General features: G+C 47.5%; 1 protein-coding gene across 1 annotated transcript; it reads right to left on the bottom strand.

Annotated features, from left to right (window-relative positions):
- Window positions 1-9,325: 9,325 nt before the first annotated feature.
- On the bottom strand, window positions 9,326-10,618 carry FOXB2 (forkhead box B2). The gene has a single exon (XM_036991139.2). It carries the CDS (start codon window positions 10,616-10,618, stop codon window positions 9,326-9,328), a length of 1,293 nt encoding a protein of 430 aa, XP_036847034.2.
- Window positions 10,619-10,907: the final 289 nt, after the last annotated feature.

Genomic DNA, 10,907 nt, shown 5'->3' with positions numbered 1-10,907 from the left:
AGATGCTCCCCATGGAGCTAAACCAGGAGATACCTGCTACCTGGTACTATTGTCTCTGAGATGGGGTGTCACAAGGCTGGTCTTTCAAGAATTGGAAGAACTTCTAACTGGATTCAGCTGCAGCTAAAGGAAGCATATTCAGGGTGAAAGAAGCTTTGCCTGCATGATGCTTCCAGGGATCACAAGCAGAAAGGAAAACCACAGGGAACAAAAAGGAAGGAGCAAATCTCTTTTCCTTTGCTACCCTTGCTAATTCCCACTAGCCCCAGATTACCAGGACCCAATATATCACCAGTTGGCAAGGCAGAAATGTGGTTTGCAAAGTCCCAGCCCCAGCATCACCGAGCAGAGTAGGAAAGCTTAGGTTTGGAGATGAGAGACAATAGCTTAATAATTGGTGCAATAGAGGCATGTCTTATTGTCAGCACTTCGCATAGTCCCTGCAATATAGTATTGAATAAATGCTCAAGGAATGGATATGTTTGTGGAGTTAGACAAAAAAAAAATGTGATTCTTAGAGTAACATCTTAGTTCCTTTTATAAAAAGAGCTGTCATCATGTAGGAAAATAACTATAGACCACTTTCATTGCAGAAGGTGAGGTTACAATACAGAAAGAGTTAGAGAAACAGAAAATTAAACTTTCCTTGATGAATTAGCAGGAATTGGGGTGCAGCAGGGTGAAGGGCCAAGTGAGCAGCTGGAGAAGAGAAGGGAGACTATCAAGAAGATAGTCAAGCAAACTGTGAGAAGACTAGAATGGATGGCAAAAGGTAGCCAGTGTAAAATTCCTGGGAAAGAGATAATAGAATATTTAGAAATGATAAATATTTGAATTCAGCTTTATGACTATGACTCTGAAGTAAGGTCAACTCAAATCTTCAGGGCATTGGCATTTGCTATTCCTGTTGGCTTACACCTGGAGTGTTTCCACATAAAGGGGCAGTGTGCTTTTGGACAGTGAAATAACCTGTAAATTGAACCAAGTGCTTGAGCTGGAGTTTTAAGTCAGAGATAACCAGAAACAATAAAGCCTCTACATCTTCTTTGCCACTGACTGAAAGTCCCCAGAGAAACAGGGTGTGAGTCTGTCCCAGTACATGGGATGAGGCTACAGAAAATTTCCTAACTCTCAAGGATCAGAGGGCACCTTGCATGTATACTGGTAACATATGTTTTGTTAGTATGCAACACTGTTCAGTGCCTCAGCCCTGAGGAACAAAATATTTTCATAAACATTTGGCTGAATGGCTCCATTTTTAAGCAAAGTGTGAGTCCACTGAGTTGAAGTACTGTTTGAACATTTACATGAGCTCCATCCTCCAAGTTGTAGATCTGAATCTGTATATAGATACAGAACTCAGAATAAAACCTATCTCTCCTATATAAAATAGTAGATATACAATTCCCTCAATATAATGTGAAAAGCATCATTGTAAAACTGCTGTATGCAAATGTAACTACATCGCATTAAGGAAAGAGGTTCCTTAAGACCATTGGTTAAAATGCTTTTGTGAAGGGTTTGCTTTATGATGTAAAAGAGGGTACAGGAAGAAGACTGAACTGACTCCTAGGTCTAGTTTCCATGAATTTGCTTTTCAAGTAGCTGCTGCCTCAGCTGCCTCCTGGTTGAAATAAGAGGGTTGCTGCCTTCTCACTGACTTTTCTATGTCTTATATGACTTACAACGGGGAACACTTCAATTCTGGGGGTATATGGAGTTCTTCTGTTTCTGTTGTGCACTAAAATACAGTATTCAGAGATTACTGGGAAGGGGATGGGTAAATTTGATAGGCACCGATAAGTTTTCGAGAGTTTTGAGAGATCTTAACATCATTTATATGATATTCAAAGTTATTTGGGTATCTCTGATGGCCTGAGATGGCTGTAACTGAGGTTAACTGACAAAAAAAAATAGAATTTCTTTTAGCATAGAACTTCCCAAAGGGTGATCTGGGGCCCAGCAACATTGCCATTACCTGGGAGATTGTTAGAAATGTACACTCTCAGGTCCCACTGCACACCTGCTGAATCAGAATCTTTGGAGGCGGGGCCCAGCAGCGCATGTTTTAAAGACCTCTAGATGACCCAGATGCACCTAAAGTTTAAGAAGCGATGCTAGCAGACTGATTCAGCATTTCATTTTTTCTTTGTAAGGTACAAGTAACCAGACCTGAGTTAGCCTGGGATCCCCTGGCAGGGAAGAAGAAAGAAATTTTCTAGTGATAACTGGAATGAGGATTCAGAATTTTATATAACAAAGAAATAGGATCTTATTTTGTTCTGCAAGCCAGTGAAGAAGGATTTATTTAATTATACTTTGAATCTCTGGTTCTTTTGGATTAAAAATTCAGTCTTATAATTTCAATTATTTTAGTTCTCTGGTACAACTTATTTAAAACCCAAATCTAGTGTTCTGTGGCCATTTCTAGTGTTTATCAGGCTTCTGGTATAAAAGTTGAGACATGTTGAGTCATCTGAAAACATGCATATTTTGGTTAGTTACAGGTTTTTTTCATTTTTTGGAAAATAAACTATTTCAGCGTAGACAGGGAAGACACAAGACAAGTTTACTTAAAGCAGTATAAATAGTATCTGAAACTTTTCCTTTGAAAACATGGTCACTACTACACAAAAAGGATTTGCCAGCTAGAAGAAAGAAAAATTATATTGTTATTTTGGAAAACTGTTCATTATCAATTTGGGAGGAAATGCCTAAGCATGTAGGATGTATATACTTCATGCTCATTATCTGCCTGATTTCAAAAAGGGTTCAAGGCTACTACAAAAATTCATGAAATGTGAAAGATGGAAAGAGAGGAAGCTAGTAGAAAAGGTACTAACAGAATGTGAAATTTATTCTTTAGCAAGCCGTCTTTGTAATTTTAACCCCTTCCCATTTTTCCATTACAGGGTTATGGGACAGTGATTCCCCCAAAATTTCCAAGAGTCAAAGCTTAATACCACCTTCTTTTCTTTCTACCAAAGTATCTGCTGCAAGGCGTTTGCTCAAAGGCACAGCAGGAGAAGAGCAAGGTCTTCATATTTCCATTTGTCTGCTGCTTTTTGCTCTTAACATATATTTCAACTGGCCAATACATCACTCCTCCCCCCACACTTGAGATATTACAGTTAAATATAATAATTTACATTTTGTGGAAATGTCAGTTATACTGACTGGATAGATTTTTGAGTAATCCTCTCCCTGGTTATAAAAGTTAAACATGATGGGTGTATGTAGAAAATCTAAAACAATCTAGAACATACAGAACACAAGAAAATAAGACACTTTATGATTTCACCAACCTAAAGGTACCACTGCTAATATTTGGTAGTCTCCTCTAGTACATTTTCAATGTATATTATGAGTTACATCGGTAGGACTTCATTAACATTTTCTATATGAGTAAAATTTCATAAGCACTATTTGTGATAGCTGCATGATATTCCACAGTCTGTAAATAGCATCATTTATTTAAACATCTCCCTATGGGTATATAGGTTAATCCCTATAAAATAAATCACAACTAAGGTAATGTCACAAAATCCTTGGCTAGGATGAATTCTTAAGCACACTAAAGCCTCACTTTTTAGACAATAAATGAGGCTGCCAGTTAGTTATACAATGCCCTGTCCTCTCTAGCAAACATAGCTGTAGTCGTATACATGGAAAAAATTGATCTATGGTTTCCTGAGAGAAAACCAAAACAATATGAGGTTAGAAAATAGTAATTAAAAATATATATTTTTTTGCTCTTTCAGTGTAAGAGGTACACATCTGCCTCTCTTTTTTCTTTCTCCCTCCCTCTCTCCATCCCTCCCTACTTCCCTTCCTCCCCCCCTTACTTCCTCTTCTCATCTGTGTGTTTGAGTGTTGTGGATCCTTTCTGGAATGAATCTGGTTCAGCTGTGCCTGGACTACAGCTCTCCAGCTCCTTCCTACTAAGCATCCATCCACAGTAACAATAAAAACACTGTCTGGGAAGGTGCTGACAGGACTGGAAGTGGCTCAGATGGGGAAGCATATTCAAACTCATTTTTTAAATGATGCTGCAATAATGAGACCTGAGTTTCTCAGGCACACAAAAGACCTGTTCCTTGAAGCAGGAAAGAACTATTTGGATCAAACGAAACATAACCAAAATAACTTCCTAGCATTATTCTTTAAAAAATATTTTTTGTGAGCCACCTGAGTTAGTTTCTTGGAATTTTGTACTGATTTTATAAAATCCTTTTTAAATATAGCATTCTCAACATCACTCTTCAGTCTAAAAAAATGTTACTATAATAATACAACTGTGGTTCTCAGATGCTTTATTTTCTGCTTAATGATATATGTGCATATCATGTGACTGCATGTAGATCATATGAATATATTACAGCTTAAAACTCAGAATTTGAATTTCATGGACCATGCTAAAATTCAATAAAACTACATTTGGATGCAAGGGAGAAAGAGTAACATGTGGCTTGAATTTTCCTTAAAATACACAAGGGATAGTTAAGGGGAAAAAGTGCTTGGGACAGAGTACATCTGGAGTTTTGCCAAACTCATACCATTTAAAACAATGGTTTAAGACTGAACTAAAATCCCAAGCAGATCTCTTCAATCTCCCCCAAAGGGTATAAGGTAGCGTTTCAGCTTTGAAAGATAAAGTTAATGAAAATACTTTCAATGAGCAAAATGAAAATGTTGGACTTGAAAAAACTCTTTTGCCCTTTAGAATTCAAGGACTTGCCACTGCCACTTGGATCACCACTCTGCTTTTTCACCCACAAAGAGGTTATCACTGGCTTTTGAAACTATTTCTTTTGTTCCCCATTTTCAATGCCAACTCCACCTGGTCCCCACTGCCCCACGTAGAATCACTTAACACACAGTCTGATTAACACTAACCACTTGCCACTTCGCCAAGCCTGAACATGCCCCAAACTATCCTTTCTGCCCATTTCATAGTCAGGTACAATGAAGAATGAGAATTTCTTTTATTCAGTAGAGGAGACAAATCCCACCACAATTTTAGAGGATCTGTGTATAATTTTATGCATATCAGAAATGGCAATTTTGTCAGTGAATGGAATTTAAGGAAAATTAGTGGCTTTGGTGATCAATATTTCTTTTCCCAAAGCATTCTGTTACCATAGTCTTCTGGAGTTTGCCTGTACTAGTGCCAAGCAGGCAAATGTCCCCTTTGAGTCCCAGGGGGACATGTGTTGATCAGCCTTCCATCCTCCCAATGCAAAGATGGGAGTTCAGCAGTGCCACTTCCAGCTAACTGGCTCTGATTCCTATGGATGCATCCAGCCCTTCTCCCTGGCTGGACTATTGCCAGTCTACTTAAGGAGATAATTGACCACAAGCCAGCCTGACTGACAGGCTTCCTAAATGCCAGATGCCAACTGTGCTGATTCTGGACTTTGCATGAGGGCTGTTCCCTTAGGACCACGGCTAAAACAGCTTCGTCCTCCCTCATCTCAGTTGCCCAAGGAAATATAATCAAATAGATCATTCCAAGTTGTTTTCCACCTATATTTAAGGCCATCTACACTAAAACCTTTCTTGTTCCTCCTTGCTTCTCTCCATCTTTCTCAAGGTTCGCCAAGTCAGGTAAGTGGGTTACAGGCTAAGCAACTACAGTCTATAATAAGGAGCATAATTTCGCATGATCTCCCCCAGCACTTAGCATATCAAGAGAGACTTTATTAAACTTGTAAACTGAGATGGTCATAAATTTGGAAGTGCCTCTACTTCCATCTCACTTACGTCTAGAACTTACTTTCCCTCCATCCCTAACTAGCTAGAGAGAGGATGCCTGGGGCAGCATATGAGATCATATACTCAGTTGGGAGCGTTATTGGAATATCTCCATCAATTTATTAGTCATATTAGCTTTAGTAGTTCTCTGTATACTTTGATCATTACCAGGACAATGCTTTTAAAATAGCTTGACCACTATTGATACATTTAAAATAAGCACTTCATCTGGTTCCAGTGTCTTTAAGTGGATTTTTTTGGCACATGGGTATGATTATGTGCTTCTGATGAGGAGCAGTGAGCAGTATCTCAGAGGTCTGTCAAGTCCAGTCCTGCCAGGTTCCTGGATCAGCAATGGGGTGGTGGTTGCTGGTGAGGATGAAGCCCCTGACAGTTCAGTTAGTTAGCCATCAGAGCCCATCTTAGTTAATCGGAGTCTTCAGGGCCATGTTGGTGTGGAGGGCTTTAACTGGGTATTCCCTTGGGATCTTAACATCGGCAAACTCACCCCCACCCCCTTCGTGTTTATTTATATGAATTCCAGCGTTCTCCAGTCTCAGCATCATGCAGTGCTTCTTTCAGGTACCAGGGTCTCCTCCTGGATGAAAACTTGGGTACAATCATCTCTCAGCTCACTTGCCTGCCCTTCTTTCTTTCTCTCTTAGTAAAAACAAATGTGTTTTCCCCACAGACGTGGAGGGGATTCACCAGGGCGCGTGGGGTGTGGGGTCGGGGCTAGAAGGGTTGGGAAAATGCTGAGGTCAATTACTCATCCTTCTCTGCGCGGCCCACAGCCCTGAGGGCACTTACAGGGCAGTCCTCCAGGTGCCAGACGTCACTCTGGGGTGCGCCCCTCTCCTGGAAGTGGGACCCTCGTCGCCACGATAAAGCACACTGGCCCTTTCCGGCAGGTGGACAAGGAAGAAGGATGTTCTTTTGAAGAAATCCCTGGGATCCAACGACCCCCTTTTTCAAGCTGTCTGGCTGCCCCTAAACCAGTCCAGGGCTTCCGGGTGCCAACTCACCCAAAAATAAGCCAGACTCCCAAGTCCCCCCAAATCAAATCTATGACCCCATTGTCAGTTCTTTTCTTTAACAACCCATCTTTTCCCTCTTTAACAACCCAGACTAGTGCAAAGGAAAACTGCAGGAAATTTTGCAGACTCTGAAGTTGAAAATGGGATACGCTGCAGGAAATTGTTGGAGCCGCCAGGAAGGCAGGGACCTAAATTGAGACGGGCTTCCCAGGTGAGACCAAACTTAGCTGCACGCTGCAATAGGGGTTGTAAATAGGGGATGCGTGGGAAAACCTGTTTTTAAGATGTAACCTCCCAGAGTCTTTACTGTGTGCAGGTCATCTTGTTAGCCCTTCATTTTCTTCTGGTGAATGGTTAGAGGCTTATTTTCGGCCTGGCTGGGCAGGGGGAAGTTGGTTCAAGATGGAGCCCTGTTCGAGGGCGGAAAACGGAGGCCCGGCCTTGGCCTCCCGGCTGGGCCGTCTCACAAGCTCCCGCGCAGCTCCGCGGGGTCCCTCCGGGCTGCGCGGGCTGCGGCTCTGGGTCCCAACTGCAGCCGCCTCCGAGGCCCTGCTCGCCCAAGGAAGCAGCACCGCGCCGACGAGCAACAGGTCTCCCAACCCTCGGTGGCATGGCCGGCCCTCCTAGTTAAAGTCGGTCGCGGCGGCAGTGGCAACGTCCGGGCGCCAGCCTCCCCGCCCCTGGCCTGCTCGGCGGACTTAAGGGGACGCCGCCGAAACCCACCCAAAGACACGGAGTCCCGGGCCGAGGACCGCCCACCAGGCCTCCAGAAAAGGGAACGGGGTGCTGGGTGGTGGTGATGGTGTGTTGGTATTAACCTAGTGTAGGAACAGGAAAAATTCACTGTGGCCAGTTTTTGCTAATTCAGTCCCTATACTGAGGGGCACTGTAGTTCAGTTAGGAAACTAATTAGTAAGAATGGGTAGAATAGGAGATAATTGCTCCAGCGGATAAAAGGAGCAATGCAGGAAACCCTTCCCTGCTGGTGCCTCGCCTGCGAACTCAGTCCTTTGAAGTTCTGAAGTTAAGAAATAAAGGGGAGGAGGATTTGCAAAGCCTTCTGACCGCCCGTTGGGCACTCAGATCGCGTCCTCATCTCTTGAGAAGCGAAACACCTTCACACCGGCACCGGCATATCCAGAGAGAAGCTTTAATGGAAAACACCGCGCACAACACTTGCAGACATGAACTTGTCACAAAGTCACAACCCGAAAGCGGCGCAGACACAAAACAAAGAGGACTTAGAGGCAAAGGGCAGCTGCCTCCACCGTACCCATTCCCCTTCGTTCCCAAAAGTTTGTTGCAAATAAAGTGCTATTCCCAGGGTTCCCAAAGTCGGACGGAGCAACAGCGGCAGGACAGGTTTCTTTCCCATTCATGAAGTGAGACTGAAGGATTCGCCTGAAAGACGGGAGCAGGCAAACAACACACGGAACACCAAATCAGCCGCAGCGTGTAGAGGTGACGGGTCATCCTCTCGCATCAGTCCCGAGGAAGCCGGAAGGCAACCGCCGTGAAATGCTCCTGGAAATGTTAAGAGCCACCCTGTTGGCAGATATGGCAGGTCTTTCTTGCATTCATGAGTTAGGGGAACAAAATCCTGTAATGCAAGGGATGTTGTTTTTCTTTAAAATCCCAAATAGAACGGATCTCGGGAATTCACATTATGTTGGGGCTCCTTAGCGGTCTCCTCCAATTGATACGTAAATTACAGAAAGTTCCCTTTATTTAAGTCTCTCTTTGGTTGTGTTTCCCGAACTTTACTTTTGGAATCTGTTTAGGTGGCTGCCATTCTCTTTTGCGCACACTGATTTCTTTAGTTGTTCCTCATATCCTTCTTCACCCACGGGTTAGAGCCAAGAAACTCAACTGTTTCCCAGGAACCTTCGTGAGATTCCCACTGCTCCCCCCAAAGCGACTTTATTCATCATACGGGTCCTCACCCATTTAACTGACCAGAAAAAGAACAGTATCAGATGCTCCCTTTTTTCCTTCTTAAACAAAACGAGATTTCCTTACTGAGTAACAGTTTTGTCCTGAATGTTTAGGAGAGGCGGCTGCCCCGGCGATAAGAGCGGTGGAGAGAAACTTGGTGGCTGCGGTCTGCTTCTGCGTCACTCTCTATTGGATTTCTCCCTGGGGGGAGGGGGTTAGCTCCGCCAGCTTCTGCTCCCAGGAAGAAGGGTCAAAATCCATTTCCAATTTGCCAGCGAATGAGGCATCCCCAAAGTCCTTCGGTCCCTCCCCCCATAACTTACTGATTTAGAATATTAATTACAGTAGAACTCTTGCCTGTAAACTGGTTTTCATTAACCTGATTGTACAACATAGTAGAAACACAGACACTGAAAGTGTTATATTTATTCAGACCATTGGAGAACCCACTTTCGGGCTTGTCTGTGCAAATACCTCCCCTTCCCGAACAGGCTCTGGTTCGCCATCCCTGCCCGGCCGGGTCCGGGCGCCCTCTCCCTTTCGGGCCGTGCGGGGCCAGCGTCTCTGCACGCATCCTTCTCCCCCGCCCTCCAGGGCCCCTAGGAGTGCACCAGCACCGAGTGCAGGGAGCCGCCCTTGCTCTCGGTCGCGCTCGGGGCGGTGGGCTCCAGCAGGGAGGCGGCGGGCGAGGCCGCAGCCCCCGGGCACACGGTGGACGGCGCCGGTGGCTGCTGTGCGGCCGCGGAGACAGTGAGCGTCGGCGGCAGCGCGGCCACCGGCGGCAGCGAGGGAGTCGGTTTGATGGGCACCGGTACCGCAGGCAGGCTCTGGCTTGCTGAGTGGCACAGGGCTTTGACCGGCACCCCAAAGGCCCCGTACTCCGGACCCACCGGGACTCCAGCAGCGGCGGCGGCGGCGGCTGCCGCGGCCACCGAATCCATGACGCCGACGTGCGGCCACACGGAGCTGACGACGTTTCCGAGCTGGCCTGGCACGGGATAACCCAGGTGGTGCATGACAGACGCCAAGGGCAGCCCGCCAGCCTGCAGCACACCCTTGTAGTCCCTGCTGATGATGTTCTCGATGGCAAACGGGTGCTTGAAGCCCGACGTGGATGCGGCGGCGGCGGCGGCGGCGGCGGCGGCGGCGGAACCCAACCCATAGGGTGGGAACTGCGACAGGCGCCCCACACTGCCCACCGCCGCCGCAGCCGCCGCCGCCGCCGCCGCCGCCACAGCCGCCGACTCCTGCATCTTGCCGGGGTGGGACTGCTGCTGAGGCTGGGGCTGCTGGGGCGGCTGCTGCGGGGCTTGCGACGAGAGGTGCGGCGGAGGCTGCGGAGCGGGAGGCGGCTGCTGGTGGAAATAATGCACCATGTGCGGCGGCGGCGGCGGCGGCGGCGGGTGGGGCGGATGGTGGTGATGGTGGTGGTGGTGTGCCGCAGTGTGATGGTGGTGGTGGTGGGGGTGCGGGTGGTGGGGGTGCAGGTGCCCTCCGGCCCCGGCCCCTGGCGCGCCCTTGGTGCTTCCTGCGTGCAGATGAGTGTGTTCCGCGCGCAGCACCTTGAAGCGCTTTCGGCGCCGCAGGAAGCTGCCGTTCTCGAACATGTCGCCGCAGTCGGGATGCAGCGCCCAGAAGCTGCCCTTGCCGGGCTGGTCGGGCCGCCGCGGGATTTTGATGAAGCAGTCGTTGAAGGAGAGGTTGTGGCGTAGGCTGTTCTGCCAACGCTGCGTGTGCTCGCGGTAGTAAGGGAAGCGCTCCATGATGAACTTGTAAATGTCGCTCAGAGGCAACATCTTCTCCGCCGAGTGTTGGATGGCCATGGCGGTCAGCGAGATATATGAGTAGGGCGGCTTTTGGTCGCTGTACGAGCTCTTCCCCGGCCGCGGCATCGCCCCCGGCGGTTCCACCGCCCTCCGGCCCACACTGGACGGCGGCGTCGCTCCCCGCCCGGCTGCAGGGGCCTGGCTGTCTCCGCTAGTCCCCGCTCCGCCCGCACAGCGCCGCCACCCCGCCCTCTCTCCCGCCCAGACCCTCTCGCCGCCTCTCTCCGGCCTTCTCCCAGCGGCCCGGGGTCTCTGCCCTCGGCTTCTCGGGCCAACTCAGCTCTCCGACGCCCGAAACTTCTGGCCCCGACGGTTGCCGACCCGCTCGCCAGCTTCACCGCCACCCTCCCGGCGT

This window comes from Manis javanica, chromosome 2 (genome assembly GCF_040802235.1).
Source record: "Manis javanica isolate MJ-LG chromosome 2, MJ_LKY, whole genome shotgun sequence".
Taxonomy (NCBI): Eukaryota; Metazoa; Chordata; class Mammalia; order Pholidota; family Manidae; genus Manis; species Manis javanica.
Note: the sequence above shows the minus strand (reverse complement) of the source record. Positions and strands in the feature narration are given on the sequence as shown.